A 24,882-nucleotide genomic window follows, 5' to 3' on the forward strand; every position below is an offset into this window, starting at 1 on the left:
GCTGTACACTACAGATATCCTCTAAAACAGCAGGGAGGATGGCAAGGAGAGGTTGGATTTCAAACCACATTATGGTGTCAACAAATTGACTAAGTCTGCATCCCAAATGGCAAGCTATTCCCTATATAGTTCACTACTTTTGACCAGTGCTCTGGTTAGGATTGGGGAAGTCCAGAGCGTCTGCTAAATGACGTAAATGTAAATGTAAATGTAAATGGGAAGGGGATAGCTGATCCTAGATCTGTACCTAGGGGAAACTTCACCTTAGAGCATCATCTTGGCACAATACTGTCAGTCTGTTTATCAACCAGCAGAGGGAGCCAGTGAGAGAGGACGCAGAGGGAGGACAGCCATCTAAAATGCCAGCACCCCTCCCTCTGACTCAGCTTTTAGTGGCTGCCAGGTAAGCCCGGGGACAGCCCTAGTCTCCCTTATCTGTTCAGGAGTGCTGATCTACAATCAGGTCACCCTTGTCCATATAATCTTATTCAATATGATCTCAAATGAAAAACTGATCCTAGATCAGCACTCCTATTCTGAAACGATTTATGAATGCGGGCCCTGGGTTTGCCCCTAGTCTACTAGCCTAGACTTAATGTGCTCAGATCACCAAGGCTCCTCCATCTTCTGTGACCCCGTTCGGACTGCACTACTCATCACAGTCCAGTCCTCCTCCTACAGTATACCAGAGCATGGACTCAAAATAATAGCTGTGTGGATGTCCGTGCATGTGTAAAGGCTACGCTGCTTGCTTAGTGAGTACCGCTTCCCCCTGATTCAGTTTATACTGAGGCTCGAACTCAGGACCCTTGCATCGCAAACACACGTGACCAACCTCCTGGAGCGCCTCTACCTGCCGGGCTACTGAAAAAGGGGCAACACTTCAGGCTGAGTGAGTTTCACAGATCCCCATCCGGTACATGTAGCTTTCAGTCATAATATAGACTACTTATAAGCCACAAATTAATCAGCTTAATAATGATGTAGAATAGTGTTGCATGGTACACCAAAATATCTGTACTTTTCGATACTAGAACATGAAAAACGGTTCGGTACTATATATTTTTTAACTTTCGGTACTTCTGTCATATGCGTCTCACGTCATATGCAGATTGAGAGGAACGAGTCTGTCTAATAATTTGTCTGAATCTTCTCAAGGGGGCAGTAGTGAGCTAGCCATGCTACTTGTGCTTGCGCATGCAGCTGAAACAGTGCAAGCCACTTCTGAGAAGCAAGCAAGAGAGAGAAAATGCTGTCAGCATGGCTTCATCTTACGAAAACATCATACCTCCACGCCCGCAGCTTGTTGGCAAAACTGGCTCCAGAAGGGAAATATGGGAAAAATTGCTTACAGAGCAGATGAGGACCAGCCCCCCGAAACAACTATGCAAAAAGGGTTACAAAGCAGTGCAGTGCAGACATAGAAAACAATTTTACAGATGACATTTGCATTGTAACATTATTCTACTAGCAACTCAATTCAAATTGTTTCTGAGTGACAATGACGTGAACATATATTTAGCCTGACATTCATGTGAGCATTATAATATGATTACAACCCTAAAGTAATGTGAAATGCACTCCTAACTTAGCTATGACAGCAATATATTCAGATTATTTCACATTTGTCTGGGCTTGCTAGCAGTAGCCACTAGCCAGCCAGCAGCCCTGGGCGGAGCGTTGCACCCTGGGAGTTGAAATGCACTCAGGGAATCGTATTACGCTGTGTAAAATCCATCATATGATGTGTAGATTATTGCAATATACATTCCGTGGCCAGTTTATTAGGTACACCACCCCGTTCACAAAAATTACAGACAGTGAGTCCCATGGCCGTGGCTTGCTATATAAAGCAGGCAGACAGGCATTGAGGCATTCAGTTACTGTTCGATTGAACTTTAGAATGGGCAAAATGAGTGACATAAACGACTTTGAGCTTGGTATGATGGTCGATGCCAGGCACGCTGGTTCCAGTATCTCAGAAACGGCAGGCCTCCTGGGCTTTTCACACACAACAGTGTCTAGGGTTTACCAAGAATGGTGCAACAAACAAAACACATCCAGTCCCGTGGGCAAAAACACCTCGTTGATGAGAGGTGGAAAGAGAATGGCAAGAATTGTGCAAGCTAACAGGCGGGCCACAAACAGGCAAATAACGGTGCAGTACAACAGTGGTGTGCAGAATGGCATCTCGGAACGCACAACTCGTCGGTCCTTGTCACGGATGGGCTATTGCAGCAGACCACACCGGGTTCCACTCCTATCAGCTAAAAACAAGAAGAAGCGGCTCCAGTGGGGATGCAATCACCAACACTGGACAATTGAGAAGTGGAAAAACATCGCCTGGTCCGATGAATCCCAGTTCCTGTTGGGTCATGCTGATGGCAGAGTCAGGATTTGGCGTAAGCAGCCTGGTGTCAATGGTACAGGCTGGTGGCGGTGGTGTAATGGTGTGGGGAATGTTTTCCTGGCACACGTTAGGTCCTTTGATCTTTGTTTTTACTAATTGACCAACGTTTCCATGCCCCGAAGAATTCAGGCTGTTCTGGGGGGCCCAACCCGGTACTAGATGGGTGTACCTAATAAATTGGCTCAGAAATGAGCTTCAAAGTGTTTTTTATGTCGTTTTGGAACTAAACTCTTATTTAGTTGTAATGAATAATGAATCATAGGTCTGATGAATGTCATTTGACACAATATTATGGCCATAAATGAGCAAATGAACCCTGATATGTTTCAAATAAAAAAAATCAACAGTTTAGATGTAATTGTAAAATTATTTTCAAGTCTCAGATAGGATTTTCCATAAGGATAATTTATGATAGTCTTCTTTTATTTAACATGGTGTTTTATTTTAGAGAGACATTGAATATAGAATATATACTATTTGTTATTTTGGTTGTTCTACCAGTTATCAACGTATTTTGTGACTTTAGCTAATACGCTTAATGTTTTTGTCGTTGTGTCGTTTTGGTATAGAGTATCGTTTCGGTATCAAGTATCGTGATACTAAACCTGGTATCGGTATCAAAGCCAAAATTCTGGTATCGTGACAACACTAATGTCGTATAACACTGAATTTGTCTCCTCACATCTCCTACCATTGCTAAAAACAGACCACAGGGAGCATTAATTAAGAGAGCATTCACTTTGTTATGTAGTGAATTAAAAATAGTTCAGTTCACACCATCATCCTATTTAGTGTAGCATCTCTCTCTCTATCTGTCTCACTCTTTCTCACGTTCCCATCCTCTCAACCTGTCTCTCCCTCTCCCTCCCCCCTCTCTCTCTCTCTCTCACCCTCCCCATCCCCTCTCTCGCCCCCTTCTCACACCCTCTCTCTCACACACACACCCTCTCTCTTTCTCGCTCTCTCTCACACCCCCCCTCTCTCTCTCTCTCTCACTCCCTCTCTCACACACCCTCTCTCTTTCTCTCTCTCTCACACACTCCTCCCTCTCACACACACTCTCTCTCTCTCTCACACACCCTCTCTCTCTCACACACACACCCTCTCTCTCTGTCTCTCTCTCTCTCTCTCGCTCACACACCCTCTCTCTCTCTCTCTCTCTCCCCCACTCCCCTCTCTCCCTCTCTGCAGTCAGAGGAGCAGTGGATGGGCATGTTGCCCTTTCTCTAGTGATTGAATTAGATGTGCAGTTGGCCTGCGGGATAACAGGGCCTGGCTGGCACAACACAACACAACCCCCCTCTACTCTGCGGCTCTGCTACAGTCCCAGTCCAGCACATACACTAGAGCTGGACAATAAGCCAAACATTATCGACACCGACCATACCGATCACTTATCGCAGGCATTTTGCTGATATCATTCATTACGATAAGTAGCCTATAATAGAGAAATGTGAAGTTTGAAATGAAATATGTTTGCTAATATGGGTGATTATTAATGGGACAGTTGATGGCTACAACCATTCAAACTGTTAGTAGTAGTTTTAAGGATACTTTTTAAAAAACTGTGGTGCACATTAATGTTATAAACTAATCGTTCTATTTATCATTATCACATACATTTTGGCTATTTATCATTTATGATTTTTGTCCATATCGCCCAGCTCAAACACGCACGCGCTCGCACACACACACACACAGTCCCAGACACGGTTAGACCTACAGTATATACAGGCTTTTTAACACCTCTAAAGTGGCCATAGCTGAACAAACTTTGGCAGGCAAAATAAATTAATACTGTAATGATTTTCTTTATTTTTTATGGTTGGAAAAGTGAAAGGCAATATATCATTGATGATTCCTAGATCGTTAAAGCACATCGTTCTTAGATTATGTTGATTGATTTAAACGAAGTGCCAATGTTTGATCATAAACTCTCTGGCTTGGTTTTTACTCAATTGTCACTGTCTAAAACTGGAAGGAATGTATTATATATTGGGTCAATGAATGCAGTAAGTCACAAAGCAGTCAGTCTAATAATAACACATTTCCTGCTTTAGGGGATGAGTTTGTGATTAACAACATGAACATAACCACAAGTTATTTTGCACAATTCAACAATAACCATGGTAATGCATTTTCTCCCCCGATTGCTCAGTTTGGCCGGGCGGCCAGCTCTAGGAAGAGTCTTGGTGGTTTCAAACTACTTCCATTTAAGAATGATGGAGGCCACTGTGTTCTTGGGGACCTTCAATGCTGCAGAAATTTTTTGGTACCCTTCCCCAGATCTGTGCCTCGACACAATCCTGTCTCGGAGCTCTACGGACAATTCCTTCGACCTCACGGCTTGTTTTTTGCTCTGACATGCACTGTCAACTGTGGGACCTTACATAGACAGGTGTGTCTTTCCAAATCATGTCCAATAAATTGAATTTACCACATGTGGACTCCATTCAAGTTGTAGAAACATCTCAAGGATGATCAATGGAAACAGGATGCACCTGAGCTCAATTTCGAGTCTCATAGCAAAGGGTCTGAATACTTATGTAAATAAGGTATTTCTGTTTTCTATTTTTTATTTTTATTTTTATACTTTGTTTATTGAATTTTCAGTACCAGCATTTAGTAAATAATTGCACTTGAAAGTTATTTGGTATGAATATGGAACAACAATTTGAAGACAACGATACAGCAAAACATAGAGAGACAGACATGAAAGAAAAAATAGACATTAAACACATAAATAAGATAAAACACAAAAAAAAAAAAAAAAAAAAAAAAACACAATTAGGGTTCACATCCTTGTAAATTTTTGATAGTCTTGCTTTGGTCCAGTGGGCCCTATGAATGAGTTTGCATTGGATGAGGCCGTGTCGAGCGCAAATAGAAGAGCTATGTACCCTTTTGAGTGCCCCTTCCCATAGTTCATCAGATATTTCCTCACCCAGTTCCTCCTCCCAAGAGGATTTGATATTGTTTAATGAGATGGCTTGTAGTGAGCAAATTTGACTATAGATTATTGACAATGTGCCTTTCTGATTAGGAAGTGGGGTGAGAAATGTGTCGAACTGTGTTCCACCAGAAAGGTTGGGGAATCCTGGATCTATGCTGCGGACATAACTCCGGACTTGTAAGAACCTAAAAAAATGATGTCTGGGGAGACCAAATTTAGCTGATAATTGTTGAAACGTACTAAATGTATTGTTAGTATACAGATCTCTGAATCTTTTAATACCGAGATTAGACCATGTTGAGAAAGCACCATCAATCATAGATGGGGGAAAAGCTGGGTTTGAGGCTACCGGAGCCAAGGAAGAGGTTGTTTGAAACCCAAAGTGGCGCCTAAATTGATTCCAGATCTTCAATGTTGTTTTGACACATATATTATTGGTGAAGGAGGAGTAAGGGCCTGTAACAGAGGAGTGAGCGAGGGAAGACAATGATGCCGGTGTAGACGAGGCAGCCTCCATCTCCAGCCAAGTTGGGGGTGGGAATATCACTCTGCTCTGCAACCAGTACTGAATGATCCTAAGGTTAGCGGCCCAATAATAGAATCTGAAATCTGGTAGAGCTAGACCGCCGTCTGGTTTGGGCCTCTGCAAGAGCTGTTTTCGCATCCTAGGAGGCTTTTTGTCCCATATAAAGGGTAGAATTAGGCCGTCGATCTTTTTGAAAAATGTATTGGGTAGAAATATTGGAAGGCACTGATAGAGGTATAAGAATTTAGGGAGAGTATTCATTTTAATAGAGTTAATTCTAGCAACTAAGGAGAGGTGTAGCAAAGACCACCGTTCCAAATCGTCCTTAGTACGGGTTAAGAGAGGAGCAAAGTTGGCTTGAAAAAGGTTTTCAAACCTAATTGTGACATGTACCCCGAGATAAATAAAACTACTGTGAGCTATTTTAAATGGCAAGTTATGTAAAGGGGATTTTTTTGCAGCCATGTTAAGTGGCATCAATTCACTTTTACTGAGATTTAGTTTATACCCTGATAAGTGACCGAAGGATGCGAAAGTAGCAAGGGCAGCAGGGACAGAGACAGAAAGATTGGATGTGTATATTAATAAATCATCTGCATATAAAGACAGTTTGTGTTCGTGTCCGTATCTGACTATGCCTTTGATGAGGGGGTTGGAGCGAAGTGCTATTGCAAGTGGCTCTATGGCGAGGGCAAACAGTAAGGGACTTAAAGGGCAACCCTGACGTGTCGATCTTTGCAAAGGGAAGCGATCTGATTGAGTGTTATTAGTCCTGACAGAGGCTTGGGGGGATGAGTACAGAAGTTTTATCCAGGTCATGAATTTGGAGCCAAAGCCAAATTTATTTAGAGTGTAAAAAAGGTATTTCCATTCCACCCGATCAAACGCTTTCTCCGCGTCCAGGGATATAATGGCTTCAGAGGTATTGTCGACAGAAGGATTGTATATAATATTAAATAATCTTCGGAGATTGAAGAATGAGTGTCTATTTTTTATAAATCCTGTTTGATCCGGAGAGATAATTGATGGGAGGACTGTTTCTAGCCGCGTTGCCAGAATTTTGGCTAGAATTTTATAGTCCACATTTAGCAGGCTAATTGGACGGTATGATGCACAGTCAAGAGGGTCTTTGTTTTTTTTAAGAATAACACAAATGGTTGCTTGAGTGAGAGTATGTGGGAGAGCACCATTTACAAATGCATCATTGTACATTTCAATTAGAATAGGGGCTATTTTGGAGATAAACTTTTTATAAAACTCTGTCGAGTAGCCATCAGGCCCTGGGCTTCTCCCAGATTGAAGGGATTTGACAGCGTTAGACAGTTCTTCAACAGTGATCGGCTGCTCTAATTTTTTAACCAAATCCCGGCCGACCGAAGGCACAGAAAGTGAGTGGAAGAAATCATCCAATTCCAGTGTATCCGCTTTACTTTCAGAGGTATATAGAGACTGGTAATATCTCTTGAACTCCTCATTGATCCCCCCAGGATCTAATGATATCCCAGATGATGTACGAATTTTTGTAATCTGAGATGATGATGATAGTTGACGTAACTTGTGAGCTAATAATTTACTGGCTTTATCTCCTTGTTCATAGTAAGTGCTCCTAGACTTGACAAGCATTTCAGTAACCTGGTCTGTTAATAGTGTGTCAAATTCTGCTTGCAGAGTTAAACGTTCCTTATAAATATCCGGGGATGGTGAAACGGCATAAATGTCATCTAATTGGGCAATACAGCGTGTTAACATAGATAACCTATGCCTTTTCAATTTGTTCTCATGTGCGGTGTAGGAGATAATTTCACCTCTGATATAAGCTTTCAAAGTTTCCCAGAGAGTAGACGCAGAGATGTTTGGGGTTCTATTTGTAATCATGAAAAAGTCGATTTGACTCAAAACAAAATTGACAAAGTGTTCATTACTGAGCAGTTGAGTTTTTAGTCGCCAAGGCGGTCGCTGATTGTCAACATTTTGAAAAGCTACTTCCATAGTAACAGGGGCGTGGTCAGATACAACAATTGGGTTATATGAACATGAAGATATGGAGTGGAGGAGCCGGTCATCAACAAGGAAGTAGTCTATGCGCGTAAAAGTGTGGTGAACCGATGAGAAAAAAGAGTATGCTTTCCCAGCTGGATTAACCATTCTCCAAGGATCTGAGACTGCGAATTCAGACATAAAGGTTCGAACAACTCTAGCTGAGGTTGATAAGGTGGTAGGTTTAGTGGAGGATCGATCAAATTGTGGGTCTAACCAACAGTTAAAGTCACCTCCTAAAATCAACATATGGGTGGACATATCTGGGAGTGTAGAGAAAACCGATTTGAAAAAATCACCATTGTCCCAATTAGGAGCATAGATATTAACAAGAAGAACCTTTGTATTGAGCAGCCTACCACTGACAATTATATATCTACCATGGGGATCTGCGATCACCTTAGAACATGTAAAAGGTACCGATCTGTGAAGTAAAATAGCCACCCCTCTCGCCTTACTCTGAAATGAGGAATGGAACACCTGACCCACCCATCTGCACCTAAGACTTGAGTGTTGTGATACCTTCAGATGAGTTTCTTGGAGAAAGATGATGTGAGCTTTCAAATGATGAAGATGGTGTAGCACCTTACTACGTTTAACTGGGTTATTTATGCCCCTGCAGTTCCAAGTAAGAAAATTAAAGCCATTCCCTCCAGCAGTATGGGCTACACTAGGCTGAGTCATATCTTAAGAGAGAGAGAGGATGTGTAAAGGACAAGATACAATGTAAACTGAAGATCTTAGTTGAACCTAAAAGCGCAAATGTAAAAAACAAAGACAAGCGAAGAGGCACAAAAAACATATACAAACTATATACAAATAGAGAGTGAACAAACCCTTCCCTCACACCCGCCCTTGCCGAAGCATCTCCCCAAATGAGATGCAAGCAAAACCCTAAATACAAAGAAAGTTTAGAGCTAAGCATGATAACTCTTACTCTGTGCTACCTAAGATTAGTGACCATTTAACTAGAGTAAGCCAAACATGGATAGAATGGTCCCCAACAGAGTCTAAGGAAAACTATCCTCGATTAAGAGAGGTTTAACCTCGACGCAGATGGTAAATGATCAAACTGAAACAGCCATGCAGACCCCCAGATATTGGCATTAGAGGCGGCAAACCTGGGCTGGAAATAAAGAGATAAAAAAGAGAATGACCTTCATATGTCGATGAACCCAGCAAAGATGGCTTCGTTAGTCACCCATTCGGCCTGCTAACTAGCCTGTTAGGAAGACCAGCCAGCCAACCATTTGTTACACACCGTGCGGTACAACAGCCGCTTTCACGTTCTTGTTGATGAAATCTGCCGCTATAGCCGGGTCCTCGAATCTGTGCATGGAGCCGTCCGGTAAAGTCAGTCTCAAAACCGCAGGGTAGATGAGGCCGAACTTCACGCCCGGGCAGGCGTGTAGTTGGCGTTTCACAGCTCCAAAGCTAGCCCGCCTCTTAGCCACAGCTGTTGTGTAGTCCGCAAATATCGAGACTCTTTTACCCTTATGTAGAAGAGGGGATGCTTCTCCCGATCTTCTCAGTATGTCGTTGCGGACGTGAAAGAAATGCACCCTGATGACAAATGGTCGCGGGGGTTCTCCATCCCTGGGTCGGCTACGCAGAGTGCGGTGAGCCCGGTCTAGCAATGGCTTCTCCTCTAGCCCGAGCAGCTCCTGAAGTAGCTGGGCCATGTACTCCGTGGGCCTTGGGCCCTCCACTCCCTCCGGTATTCCCAGTAGACGAATGTTGTTCCTCCGCATTCTACTTTCCATATCTTCGCATCTATTATCGAGGAATGCCACCCTAGTTGTCAATGAGCCGACGTTAGCCTCTAGCTCGCTAATGCGAGTGCTGTGGTCTGTAGCACCTCGCTCCAAATCCGATAAAGTCACCCCATGTGCGTCGAGCTTATTCTGTATACTCTCGATAGATTTTTTAAGCTCGTCTTTGATCGTTGATATCTCTGACCTGAGATTGGTAGAGAGACAGTCAATTTTTCCGAAAATGTCGGTTTTGAGGGTGCCTATCACGGATTGCAGCATCTCCACAGTCAGTGTTTCCGTGGGGCCGGCATTGGCAGCGTTCGGTGGCGGGGGTGAGTCGGGAGAAGTTGCAGGCTTGCTGCGGCCTGCTCTTGCAGACTCTGTTTTTGGCCGGGTTGATGTCATTACGAATTTAAATTTATTAAACTTGAACTGAGTTGTTTATGGGTCTCTTCAGACGCCTGGGCAAACAGAAATGTATGCAATTTTGCAAAGTTAAATATATAAATTTGGTCACTAATTCAGGAGCGATAGGGAGACGCGTGCTACATCCTTGGCTTCCAACAGCGCCCCCCTGTTTTCTATTTTTAATACATTTCAAAACTTTCTAAAAACCTGTTTTCGCTTTGTTATTATGGGGTATTGTGCGTAGATTGCTGATTAAAAAAAACATATTTAATACATTTTAGAATAAGGCTGTAACGTAACAAAATGTGGAAAAAGTCAAGGGGTCTGAATACTTTCTGAATGCACTGTATGTCCTTTAGAAAAAAAGAACACCACCTTGTGTTGCTTTGACTTTCTCTCTTTCCTCTGCAACGCTGCTGCAGCAGCTATCATTTAACCAATAGATACTTCAATTCAATTAGGGAGCTCAGCTAAGCCTCAGAGGTCAGGGAGAAAGTTCCCTCTAGCCAATAGGTTTAAAGTAGGAATGATGTGCAGTATGTATCTAATCTGCTTTGCATTATCTAATTAGGCGTTAAAAGTCGAAACATGGATGCACCAATCCCATATTCCCCCTTTAAATTATAGTTGGCAATATTCTGTTGTCTACCCCTTCACCAAGAGGCTTCCACTAGCTTCCATGGAAGATTGTATCACACACACAGACAAGCCAGTATCAAGATACATTTCTATCTCATCTAATCATAACTGAAAAACAGATGTAACCTACTGATGTTAACTCTACTGATGCTGCCTCTATATTCATGCAGCACCTCACATGAACAGTTCCACTGCTGTACGAAATATTGAATAATGACTCCAGTTCAGACAGAATGAAGTGAACAATATACGACTGTTTTCAATTCTCCCTCTGTTGTGACAGTGATGGAGCATGGCGTGTGAGCGCTCCAAATGACAGCCGCTATTTTTAGACCACCGCCACTACAGACATACTTAGGCAGAGAGAGAGAGTGTGGGAGGGAGGGGGAGAGATGGGGATAGAGAGAGAGAGCGAGAGAAAGAGAGGGGGTAACGCCAGGGTTGTTGTGGGACAAGTACGAAAAATGTATGCACTCACTACTGTAAGTCCCTCTGGATAAGAGTGTCTGCTAAATTACTAAATATATACAGTGCATTCGGAAAGTATTCAGACCCCTTTACTTTTTCCACATTTTGTTACGTTACACCCTTATTCTAAAATTGATTTAATCGTTTTTTTCCCCTCATCAATCTACACACAATACCCCATAATGACAAAGCAAAAACAGGTTTTTTGATTTTTTTGCAAATGTATATAAAAAAACAAAACATTAATATCACATTTACATAAGTATTCAGACCCTTTACTCAGTACTTTATTGAAGCACTGTTGGCAGCGATTACAGCCTCGAATCTTCTTGGGTATGATGCTACAAGCTTGGCACACCTGTATTGGGGAGTTTCTCCCATTCTTCTCTGCAGATCCTCTCAAGCTCTGTCAGGTTGGATGGGGAGCGTCACTGCAAAGCTATTTTGAGGTCTCTCCAGCGATGTTCGATCGGGTTCAAGTCCGGGCTCTGGCTGGGCCACTCAAGGACATTCAAAGACTTGTCCCGAAGCCACTCCTGCATTGTCTTGGCTGTGTGCTTAGGGTCGTTGTCTTGTTGGAAGGTGAACCAGTCTGAGGTCATGAGCGCTCTGGAGCAGGTTTTCATCAAGGATCTGTCTGTACTTTGCTCTGTTAATCTTTCGCTCGATCCTGACTAGTCTTCCAGTCCCTGACGCTGAAAAACATCCCCACAACATGATGCTGCCACCACCATGCTTCACAGTAGGGAAGGTGCCAGGTTTCCTCCAGATGTGGTGCTTGGCATTCAGACCAAATAGTTAAATCTTGGTTTCATCAGACCAGAGAATCGTGTTTCTCATGGCCTGAGAGTCCAAGCGGGCTGTCATGTGTATTTTACTGAGGAGTGGCTTCCGTCTGGCCACTCTACCATAAATGCCCGATTGGTGGAGCGCTGCAGAGATAGTTGTCCTTCTGGAAGGTTCTCCCATCTCCAGAGAGGAACTCTGGAGCTCTGCTAAATGACGTAAATGTGCCCTTGAGCAAGGCACTCAACCCTAATTGCTCCTGTAAGTCGCTCTGGATAAGAGCGTCTGCTAAATGACTAAAATGTAAATGTAATGTAATGTAAATGTTCTTGGTCACCTCCCTGACCAAGGACCTTCTCCCCCGATTGCTCAGTTTGGCCAGGCGGCCAGCTCTAGGAAGAGTCTTGGTGGTTCCAAACTTCTTCCATTTAAGAATGATGGATGCCACTGTGTTCTTGGGGACCTTCAATGCCGCAGACATTTTTTGGTACCCTTCCCCAGATATGTGCCTTGACACAATTCTGTCTCAGAGCTCTACGGACAATTCCTTCCACCTCATGGCTTGGTTTCTGCTCTGACATGCACTGTCAACTGTGGGACCTTATATAGACAGGTGTGTGCCTTTCCAAATCATGTCCAATAAATTGAATTTACCGCAGGTGGACTCCAATCAAGTTGTAGAAACATCTCAAGGATGATCAATAGAAACAAGATGCACCTGAGCTCAATTTCGAGTCTCATAGTAAAGGGTCTGAATAATTATGTAAATAAGTGATTTCTGTTTTTTATTTTTAATACATTGGCAGAAATGTCTAAAAACATTTTTGTGCTTTGTCATTATGGGGTATTGTGTGTAGATTGATGAGGAACATTTTTATTTAATCCGTTTTAGAATAAGGCTATAAGGTTACAAAATGTGGAAAAAAGGGAAGGGGTCTGAATTCTTCCCAAATGCACTTTATATATAATTATGGAGTGCATCAGGGAGCACCCAGGCCCTGTACACATGTCCACCCTTATAGCAAGTCGTAATGGCTTAAAGGCACAATCCTTAATTTGTTTTTATATATATTTGGCTATATATATATTCTGGGTTATAACGGGGTAAGACATTCTTCAAGAATCAATGGGTATGCATCATTAATTGAATATCAATAAAAAGTGTCTGCTCTCTATTTGTTTCTTCATTTTAGTCATTTAGCAGTGACTTAGAATTAGTGCATTCATCTTAACCCTTTGTATGTTTTTCATGTTTTGAAAAGGTATTTTGATCAATTTCATCCATAGCCAACCAAAGTTTTTCTGTCATTCATTCAAAGTGTTCTGTTTCTGTGATACTCAGAGGCTGATAAATTGGTGATTGAGCTAATCTGACATACCGGGAGGACCTAAGATGGCCAACGATATTGCCGTTATAGGAGATACAGTGAGGGAAGAAAGTATTTGATCCCCTGCTGATTTTGTACGTTTGCCCACTGACAAAGAAATGATCAGTCTATAATTGTAATGGTAGGTTTATTTGAACAGTGAGAGACAGAATAACAACAAAGAAATCCAGTGAAACGCATGTAAAAATGTTATAAATTGATTTGCATTTTAACGAGGGAAAGAAGTATTTGACCCCCTCTCAATCAGAAAGATTTCTGGCTCCCAGGTGTCTTTCATACAGGTAACGAGCTGAGATTAGGAGCACACTCTTAAAGGGAGTGCTCCTAATCTCAGTTTGTTACCTGTATAAAAGACACCTGTCCACAGAAGCAATCAATCAATCAGATTCCAAACTCTCCACCATGGCCAAGACCAAAGAGCTCTCCAAGGATGTCAGGGACAAGATTGTAGACCTACACAAGGCTGGAATGGGCTACAAGACCATCGCCAAGCAGCTTGGTGAGAAGGTGACAACAGTTGGTGTGATTATTCGCAAATGGAAGAAACACAATCTCCCTCGGCCTGGGGCTCCATGCAAGATCTCACCTCGTGGAGTTGGAATGATCATAAGAACGGTGAGGAATCAGCCCAGAACTACACGGGAGGATCTTGTCAATGATCTCAAGGCAGCTGGGACCATAGTCACCAAGAAAACAATTGGTAACACACTACGCCGTGAAGGACTGAAGTCCTGCAGCGCCCACAAGGTCCCCCTGATCAAGAAAGCACATATACATGCCTGTCTGAAGTTTGCCAATGAACATCTGAATGATTCAGAGGAGAACTGGGTGAAAGTGTTGTGGTCAGATGAGACCAAAATGGAGCTCTTTGGCATCAACTCAACTCGCCGTGTTTGGAGGAGGAGGAATGCTGCCTATGACCCCAAGAACACCATCCCCACCGTCAAACATGGAGGTGGAAACATTATGCTTTGGGGGTGTTTTTCTGCTAAGGGGACAGGACAACTTCACCGCATCAAAGGGACGATGGACGGGGCCATGTCCGTCAAATCTTGGGTGAGAACCTCCTTCCCTCAGCCAGGGCATTGAAAATGGGTTGTGGATGGGTATTCCAGCATGACAATGACCCAAAACACACGGCCAAGGCAACAAAGGAGTGGCTCAAGAAGAAGCACATTAAGGTCCTGGAGTGGCCTAGCCAGTCTCCAGACCTTAATCCCATAGAAAGTTTGTGGAGGGAGCTGAAGGTTCGAGTTGCCAAACGTCAGCCTCAAAACCTTAATGACTTGGAGAAGATCTGCAAAGAGCAGTGGGACAAAATCCCTCCTGAGATGTGTGCAAACCTGGTGGCCAACTACAAGAAACGTCTGACCTCTGTGATTGCCAACAAGGGTTTTGCCACCTAGTAATAAGTCATGTTTTGCAGAGGTTTGGTTTCAGAAGTTTTCGGAAGATGGGAAGGGACTCCGCTGTCCTAACGTTAGGGGGAAGCTTGTTCCACCATTGAGGTGCCAGGACAGAGTATTACCGTTTGTTGCTCCCCTCGTCTCGCTCTGTTACTGATCATATGACTGTTTCCATTTGTGGAAATAAAAGCATCCGACAACTTCATTCATTCTAAACTTGTGACAGTAATAATGGGACTGTCTGGGAGGGGGGGCTGGGGGGCGGGTCACACACGCGCAAACACACACACGCCCTCTGCATCAAACGCCCTACAGCTACGGAAGTGAGACGTGCCAAACCAGAATCTATCTATCCATCCCATCAATCCAGGTCAGCTCACTGTTGTGTGTCTCCTGGTGTGGTGCAGTGTGAGGGCTGGGTTTCCATCAGCGTGTGGTGTGTGTGTTTGCCTGTGCGTGCCTCTGTGTGTGTGCGTCTGTGTGTGTGAGTGTGCGTGTTAGGCTGGGTTGAGTTTCGATCACCGTGATCACCTGCTGTGTAGAGAGACCAAGGTCCTTCAGACTACTGCATGGTGCTGTGTGGGGTGGGGGTGATGTCACTACGAGCCTTTCATTAGAAACCAAGGCCGGTTGCCAATGCACAGTGCCATTTATTCAATCTCTTTTCAGGTACAGTATAGTGATGTACTGTACTGTGTATTGTATGCTAGTGATGTACAGCGTTTCAGATGTACTCGTGTACAATTTTTATACTGAAAATATTGACAATGTGTTGACCAAATCCTCCTCCTCATCTTCCCCTTCCTCCTCTATCCTCTTCCTCCACCCCCCTCCACCTCCTCCTCCTCACCTTCCTCCTCTCCAGCAGCATACCACCCTGCACCCCACTGCTGGCTTGCCTCTGAAGGGAAGCAGGGTTGGTTCTGGTCGGTCCCTGTATGGGAGACCAGATGCTGCTGGAAGTAGTGTTGGAGGGCCAGTAGGAGGCGGTGATTGGGGACATTGCCCTGTGTAAGGTGTAGGGTGCTGTCTTTCGGATGGGACATTAAACAGGTGTCCTGACTCTCTGTAGTCACTAAAGATCCCATGGCACTTATTATAAGACTAGGGGTGCTAACCCCGGTGTCCTGGCTAACTTCCCAATCTGGCCCTCATTCCATCATGGCCACCAAATCCTCCCCAGCTTCAAATTGGCTCATTCATCTCCCCTGTAACTATTCCCCAGGTTGTTGCTGTAAATGAAAATATGTTCTCAGTCAATTTACCTGGTAAAAAATATAAATAAATCCTCATCATTAGATTACAGCACCAAGTGCACATTTGCTCCCCCCTTCTCCCCCAGTGCATATGCTCCCCTTAGGCTAATTACATTGTGAAGGCTGTATTCAGCAGGAACCATACATTAAGTCCATTACTCTGCTGTTCATCACTGATGACTCGGCTACATCTACATCATCACAACAAGACCAAATACACACTGGCAACCCAGTCACTTACCTGACACCACTGTCATTACCCCGGACCCTTGATAGAGTACCACAGTATGAGTCAAAATACCCATAAAACCTAGTGGTCAAACAAGGAAATGGTTCCAATCGTTTTTCCCATTGGGGAATTTAGAAACACTTAAAATAAGGGCTGTGTTTTGTGTAAGCTTACCCTGGCGTGACGTTTTGATAACCGTGTAAATCTCTCTAGGACAAGGTCACTTTTATCTATTTATTTAGCTATCATTTTAAAATTGTGCCCTAAACGACTTTAACATATCTGGCTACAACCAGGGCTGCCCTGAGAATAGTCTTGGTTTCCACTAATGTAATTCTGCTTGCAGAGCGGGGGACAGACAGACTAGCAGCTAATGGAGGAAGTTATTTCTGATTTCTGCACGTAAAAATTAGCGTGGGACGGAAGTGATTTTTATTGGGATGGGACAGGAAAATTCCGGGGTTATAGAACTGTTGCGTGATCAGGACAAAAGGAAATGAATTTTCACTCCTGTGTCAACCTCTAGTGAGGAGCGCCGCACAACGTGGTAAGAAAATGCATGAAATATCCTGCTATTCTTTCAGGCGTGCAATGATTTCGGACAGAAAGAAACTGTGTTTGTTGTTTGCAGTAACTTTTTTGTTGTTGTAATATCGCAAACAAATGCAAGTTTCACCATTAAGGATTCCAGCTTTAACAATTGGTGACAATACAACAGAACAGATGAACAGGAATGACATTTACTCTCACGTGTGGCCAAAAACAACTATCTGAAAGCCACGCTCTTATTAAACCACGGCTGCAGTTTTCTGATCTGATCCGCTGGGTCATATCTTAATAACCCAACATCAATAACCCAGTATCAACAACCATACCGGGCTCTTTTTAAAGAAAACAACCCAACTAAGTGACCAAATGCCTGCAACCCATCAGTTGGGTCATCCAAACAACCCAGCATTTTCAGTGTAGAGTGTAGATTAGGTTGAAGATATTGTAGTTAGCTAGCGACCTAAGCAAACATCTAATAATTATCATCATAAACAAATGTCATTACCATCGCAATAAACGTTTCGTAATTAAAACAGGAGGCTACAGTAATATAATATACTGTAATTGGCTTGACAGCCAATATTGTATTATTCAACATTGCTATTAAAATACAGTACATTCGGAAAAGTATTCAGACCCCTTCACTTTTTCCACATTTTGTTACGTTACAGCCTTATTCTAAAATTGATTAAATAAAATAAAATCCTCATCAATCTACACATTTTTGCAAATGTATTAAAAATAGAAAAACAGAAATACCTTATTTACATAAGTATTCAGACTCTTCGCTATGAGACTCGAAATTGAGCTCAGGTGCATCCTGTTTCTATTGATCATTCTTGAGATGTTTCTACAACTTGATTGGAGTCCACCTGTGGTAAATTCAATTGATTGGATATGATTTGGAAAGGCACAAACCTGTCTATATAAGGTCCCACAGTTGACAGTGCATGTCAGAGCAAAAACCAAGCCATGAGGTCGAAGGAATTGTCCGTAGAGCTCTGAGACAGGATTGTGTGGATGCACAGATCTGAGGAAGGGTACCAAAACATTTCTGCAGCATTGAAGGTCCCCAAGAACACAGTGGCTTCCATCATTCTTAAATGGAAGAAGTTTGGAACCACTAAGACTCTTCCTAGAGCTGGCCACCCAGCCAAACTGAGCAATCGGAGGAGAAGGGCCTTGGTCAGGGAGATGACCAAGAACCCAATGGTCAATCTGACAGAGCTCCAGAGTACCTATGTGGAGATGGGAGGATCTTCCAGAAGGAAAACCATCTCTGCAGCACTCCACCAATCAGGCCTTTATGGTAGAGTAGCCAGACGGAAGCCACTCCTCAGTAAAAGGCACGACAGCCCACTTGGAGTTTGCCAAAAGGCATCTAAAGGATTCTCAGACCATGAGAAACAAGATTCTCTGGTCTGATGAAACGAAGATTGAACTCTTTGGCCTGAATGCCAAGCGTCACGTCTGGAGGAAACCTGGCACCATCCCTACAGCGGCAGGGAGACTAGTCAGGATCGAGGGAAAGATGAAAGAAGCAAAGTACAGAGAGATCCTTGATGAAAATGTGGTCAAGAGCGCTCAGGACTTCAGACTGGGGTGAAGGTTCACCTTCCAACAGGACAACAGCCCTAAGCAAACAGTCAAGATAACGCAGGAATGGCTTCGGGACAAGTCTCTGAATGTCCTTGAGTGGCCAAGCCAGAGCCCGGACTTGAACCTGATCGAACATCTCTGGAGAGACCTGAGAATAGCTTTGCACCAACACTCCCAATCCAACCTGACAGAGCTTGAGAGGATCTGCAGAGAATAATGTGAGAAATACAGGTGTGCCAAGCTTGTAGCGTCATACCCGAGAAGACTCGAGGCTGTAATCGCTGCCAAAGGTGCTTCAACAAAGTACTGAGTAGAGTAAAGGGTCTGAATACTTATGTAAATGTGTATATGATCTTTTTTTTTATTCTTGCAAACATTTCTAAAAACCTGTTTTTACTTTGTCATTATGGGGTATTGTGTGTAGATTGTCCGGAGACTGAGATGGCCAATTAACCATTTCTTTGAGGATTTTGATGTGTGATTGGGGCTATTGTCTTGCTGGAAGATTCACTTGCAGCCAAGTTTCAGCCTCCTGGCAGAGGCAACCAGGTTTTTGACTAAAATGGCCTTATGCCGTTCATGAAACCATTGACCTTAACAAGGGCTTCAGGACCTGTGGAAGAAGAATAGCCCAATAACCTCAAAGAGCCAACACCATATTTTACAGTAGGGATGAGATATACAGTGGGGGAAAAAAGTATTTAGTCAGCCACCAATTGTGCAAGTTCTCCCACTTAAAAAGATGAGAGAGGCCTATAATTTTCATCATAGGTACACGTCAACTATGACAGACAAAATGAGGAAAAGAAATCCAGAAAATTTGCAAATTATGGTGGAAAATAAGTATTTGGTCAATAACAAAAGTTTCTCAATACTTTGTTATATACCCTTTGTTGGCAATGACACAGGTCAAACGTTTTCTGTAAGTCTTCACAAGGTTTTCACACACTGTTGCTGGTATTTTGGCCCATTCCTCCATGCAGATCTCCTCTAAAGCAGTGATGTTTTGGGGCTGTCGCTGGGCAACACGGACTTTCAACTCCCTCCAAAGATTGTCTATGGGGTTGAGATCTGGAGACTGGCTAGGCCACTCCAGGACCTTGAAATGCTTCTTACGAAGCCACTCCTTCGTTGCCCGGGCGGTGTGTTTGGGATCATTGTCATGCTGAAAGACCCAGCCACGTTTCATCTTCAATGCCCTTGCTCACGATACATGGCCCCATTCTTTCCTTTACACGGATCAGTCGTCCTGGTCCCTTTGCAGAAAAACAGCCCCAAAGCATGATGTTTCCACCCCCATGCTTCACAGTAGGTATGGTGTTCTTTGGATGCAACTCAGCATTCTTTGTCCTCCAAACACGACGAGTTGAGTTTTTACCAAAAAGTTCTATTTTGGTTTCATCTGACCATATGACATTCTCCCAATCCTCTTCTGGATCATCCAAATGCACTCTAGCAAACTTCAGACGGGCCTGGACATGTACTGGCTTAAGCAGGGGGACACGTCTTGCACTGCAGGATTTGAGTCCCTGGCGGCGTAGTGTGTTACTGATGGTAGGCTTTGTTACTTTGGTCCCAGCTCTCTGCAGGTCATTCACTAGGTCCCCCCGTGTGGTTCTGGGATTTTTGCTCACCGTTCTTGTGATCATTTTGACCCCACGGGGTGAGATCTTGCGTGGAGCCCCAGATCGAGGGAGATTATCAGTGGTCTTGTATGTCTTCCATTTCCTAATAATTGCTCCCACAGTTGATTTCTTCAAACCAAGCTGCTTACCTATTGCAGATTCAGTCTTCCCAGCCTGGTGCAGGTCTACAATTTTGTTTCTGGTGTCCTTTGACAGCTCTTTGGTCTTGGCCATAGTGGAGTTTGGAGTGTGACTGTTTGAGGTTGTGGACAGGTGCCATTAATACAGGTAACGTGTGGAGGACAGAGGAGCCTCTTAAAGAAGAAGTTACAGGTCTGTGAGAGCCAGAAATCTTGCTTGTTTGTAGGTGACCAAATACTTATTTTCCACCATAATTTGCAAATAAATTCATTTAAAAAATCCTACAATGTGATTTTCTGGATTTTATTTTCTCAATTTGTCTGTCATAGTTGACGTGTACCTATGATGAAAATGACAGGCCTCTCTCATCTTTTTAAGTGGGAGAACTTGCGCAATTGGTGGCTGACTAAATACTTTTTTCCCCACTGTAAGTCACATCGAACATACCTTCACACACACACACACACCATTGGGACACACACACGTGAGCGCTCATACCCACATACACACACACCGTCCCTTTTCACAGGAACAGTCTGTCCTGCTAATGTGACGTCATCCATTTTCTCACTATCTGAGCCTATAGATTTAAATAAAACGTTATCACTGATATCCTGTTGCCTGGAAACAAAATAGGATGCCTCAATAAAAGGTTAACACGCCAGCAGCCATCAGCCTTTAAAACCTCTGTGGAACGCCACTCTGTAGTCTGTATGGTACATAATGTTCACCCACAGTGCACTCAATGCATTGATTGTGTATTACAGTAATATCTTCTCCAAAGTGTCAGTGTACAAAACCCTCTCAGCCTGTCACACAGAACCCCAATTGGGGCTAAGAGGGCCTCTTGCATGGATATTTGGATGTGTGTTTATGTATAGTAGCGTTTTCTAAACCCTCAGCTAAAGCAGACTAGGAGTACGTCCCCATTCCCTTTATAGTGCACTACTTTTGACCTGGACCCATACGGCTCTGGTTAAAAGTAATGCACTATCTAGGGAATTGGGTGCCATTTGGGAAACAATCTAGAGCAGCATTGGCATTTCGAGCCGTGCCATTAGACCTCGTACTCTGTAACATGGCTAATGTAATGGTCTTTCATTATGGGGCATTTCCTGAGAGGACCGACCAGGGTAATGATGTAATTGACTATATATCCACTAACCATAAATCTACCCTCCAGTACACATGACAATATTCATACAACATAACATACAAAGTGGTCTAAGGGTATAAGACCTTAATGTTCTTATTTCGATTCATTAAATAGAAGATTATAAAGATTGAACATAGCTACAGTTGAAATCGGAAGTTTACATACACCTTAGCCAAATACATTTAAACTCAGTTTTTCACAATTCCTGACATTTAATCCTAGTAAAAAGTCCCTATTTTAGGTCAGTTAGGATCACCACTTTATTTTGAGAATGTGAAATGTCAGAATAATAGTAGAGAGAATGATTTATTTAAGCTTTTATTTCTTTCATCACATTCCCAGTGGGTCAGAAGATTACATACACTCAATTAGTATTTGGTAGCATTGCCTTTAAATTGTTTAACTTGGGTCAAACGTTTCGGGTAGCCTCCCACAAGCTTCCCACAATAAGTTGGGTGAATTTTGGCCCATTCCTCCTGACAGAGCTGGTGTAACTGAGTCAGGTTTGTAGGCCTCCTTGCTTGCACATGCTTTTTCAGTTCTGCCCACACATTTTCTATAAGATTGAGGTCAGGGCTTTGTGATGGCCACTCCAATACCTTGACTTTGTTGTCCTTAAGCCATTTTGCCACAACTTTGGAAGTATGCTTGGGGTCATTGTCCATTTGGAAGACCCATTTGCAACCAAGCTTTAACTTCCTTACTGATGTCTTGAGATGTTGCTTCAATATATCCACATAATTTTCCTTCCTCATGATGCCATCTATTTTGTGAAGTGCACCAGTCCCTCCTGCAGCAAAGCACCCCCACAGCATGATGCTGCCACCCCTGTGCTTCATGGTTGGGATGGTGTTCTTCAGCTTGCAAGCAGCCCCCTTTTTCCTCCAAACATAACGATGGTCATTATGGCCAAACAGTTCTATTTTTGTTTCATCAGACCAGAGGACATTTCTCCAAAAAGTACGATATTTTTCCCCATGTGCAGTTGCAAACCATAGTCTGGCTTTTTTATGGTGGTTTTGGAGCAGTGGCTTCTTCCTTGCTGAGTGGCCTTTCAGGTTATGTCGATATAGGACTTATTTTACTATGGAGATAGATACTTTTGTACCTGTTTCCTCCAGCATCTTCACAAGGTCCTTTGCTGTTGTTCTGGGATTAATTTGCACTTTTCACACCAAAGTACGTTCATCTCTAGGAGACAGAACGCGTCTCCTTCCTGAGCGGTATGACGGCTGTGTGGTCCCATGGTGTTTGAACTTGTGTACTGTTGTTTGTACAGATGAACGTGGTACCTTCAGGCGTTTGGAAATTGCTCCTAAGGATGAACCATACTTGTGGAGGTCTACAATTATTTTTCTGAGGTCTTGGCTGATTTCTTTTGATTTTCCAATGATGTCAAGCAAAGAGGCACTGAGTCTGAAGAAAGGCCTTGAAATACATCCACAGGTACACCGCCAATTGACTCAAATGATGTCAATTAGCCTATTATAAGCTTCTAAAGCCATTACATCATTTTCTGGAATTTTCCAAGCTGTTTAAAGGCACAGTCAACTTAGTGTATGTAAACTTCTGACCCACTGGAATTGTGATACAGTGAATTATAAGTGAAATAATCTGTCTGTAAACAATTGTTGGAAAAATTACTTGTGTCATGCACAAAGTAGATGTCCTAACCGACTTGCCAAAACTATAGTTTGTTAACAAGAAATTTGTGAAGTGGTTGAAAAACTAGTTTTAATGACTCCAACCGAAGTGGATGTAAACTTCTGACTTCAACTGTATATAACATTTCATTAAAACTATCTAATTTATTTAGAACTAAAACATTCAAAATTCATGGGTTCTAATTGTATTAATTTCCTTTTTTAAGACTTTTCTCCCTGAATAATAATATCTCCCCGAGCCCTCTAAAGGTGATGAGATAAATATTAAAGGAGATTTTAATGAAAGTGCTCTTTAGTCATGACATCTGCTCCAACGTCGGTTTGTTTCCTGCCCAGATACAAGAGGGAACGAATAGGAGAGGAGTATGATATCACGTACTGTAATGTTCTCAATACTCATTACAGTACTTTCATTGAGCTTGCCATAGTATCATGTTGGTTCGATTGCTTTGCCACTGCGATGACATATGCTTCTGTTATCCTTACAAACTACCAAAACCTCTGCATTTCTGCTAGTTCTCAAAATGTATGTAGACTATTGAGTTGTATGGTTTTAGAACACATGGACTTGTGGGGAAATTGAAAGCATGTAGAATGACATTACTTTCTCAACTACCATGCCTTGGGGGTCCTATGTAACTGTTCAATCTACTGCTAAACCAATTGGACTATCACACCAATAAAGAGTGCACTGGGCTTCTTGTCTCTACTCTACTCTACTCTACTCTACTCCTCTACTCTACTCTACTCCTCTACTCTACGCTACTCTACTATATAGAGACATTGCTGATAAAAGTGTCTATGTCTGTGCAGATGTTGGCAAAGTGACATTGACAGGGTGCGTCCCAAATGGCACCCTTATTCCCTATATAGTGCACTACTTTTGACTAGAGCCTTATGGGATCTGGTTAAAAGTAGTGCACTTTATAGGTAACAGGGGGCCGTCAGATGTGGGCAGAGTGACAGTGTTCTGTAGTTACCTTCACATAGAGTTGTTGGAACTCGTCTAGATTCAGTCGTCCACTGGGGCAGTCTTTCAGGAAGCCTTTGTACCACTGTTTCAGCTCGTGCTCGTTAAATTCCGTGCTTTTCACCAGATCCTCCATCACCTCCGGGGTCAGCTTGCTGTTTTTCGCTCCCATTTTGTCTGGAAAAGAATGGCAGAATAATTATTTTAGAATGTCAGCGGGAAAAAATAATGGGACAGTTACGGTGTTCTTTTCGAATGTCTTGATGGAAAAAAAGAATGGCGCCGAACTCTTTTGGAAAGTCTGCAAAGAATGAATGGCACATATGTTTCATTCCATTGCGTTTCTACCAGACCAGGTTAAATACTTGGGACAGTCTGGACAAACAATGACAGAAATCAGCAGAGTCATCAATCAGGTCTGCTTTGAACGAGAGAGAATTTTCTAGAGCGGCTAATTTCATTTTACACACCTACTCCACACGTCTGTGGCTAGAAATGGCTGTAATGTGTCCACAACACCTGTGAAACTGAAATATCACCCCAGTCCAATAAATTATGTGATATTTAGGGCAATGTAATGATATTGAACACTATGTGAGGATTTATATACCATGTCTATATTTAGCTGCACCAGGGACGATTTAACACAGATGATCAACGGACCAAAGAATATTCCTGGATAGCTTTGATGATTGTCTTATTTTTAACCAAACACATTTGATACATTGGTAGAGCTTAGGCCTACATACACTAGGGAGTAGCCTACCTCCCCTTAGCTGGCTGCTACATCAAAGCATACTGTATCATGCAAACAACAATGCAATCCATCACTTCTGCTCTGGCTAAGTATGTACAATCACTCAACAACACACATGCACCAGGTCAGACCACTGGAGATTGGAGCAAATGAGTCTGTAT

The 24,882-nt window shown here is 42.9% G+C and overlaps 1 protein-coding gene across 2 annotated transcripts in view; it reads right to left on the minus strand.

Annotated features, from left to right (window-relative positions):
• Positions 1 to 24,136, minus strand: part of LOC311108450 (visinin-like protein 1) — a gene marked incomplete at both ends in the record, with an annotated part of 31,133 nt that extends 6,997 nt beyond the window's left edge. For both annotated transcript variants that reach the window (XM_084151075.1, XM_084151074.1), the window contains one exon: positions 23,975 to 24,136. In XM_084151075.1, the coding sequence (XP_084007201.1) occupies positions 23,975 to 24,136 (162 nt within the window). The remainder of the gene's footprint in view (positions 1 to 23,974) is intronic.
• Between the last annotated feature and the right edge of the window lie 746 nt (positions 24,137 to 24,882).

This window comes from Coregonus lavaretus (assembly GCF_964263955.1).
Source record: "Coregonus lavaretus genome assembly, chromosome: 33".
NCBI classification, from domain to species: Eukaryota; Metazoa; Chordata; class Actinopteri; order Salmoniformes; family Salmonidae; genus Coregonus; species Coregonus lavaretus.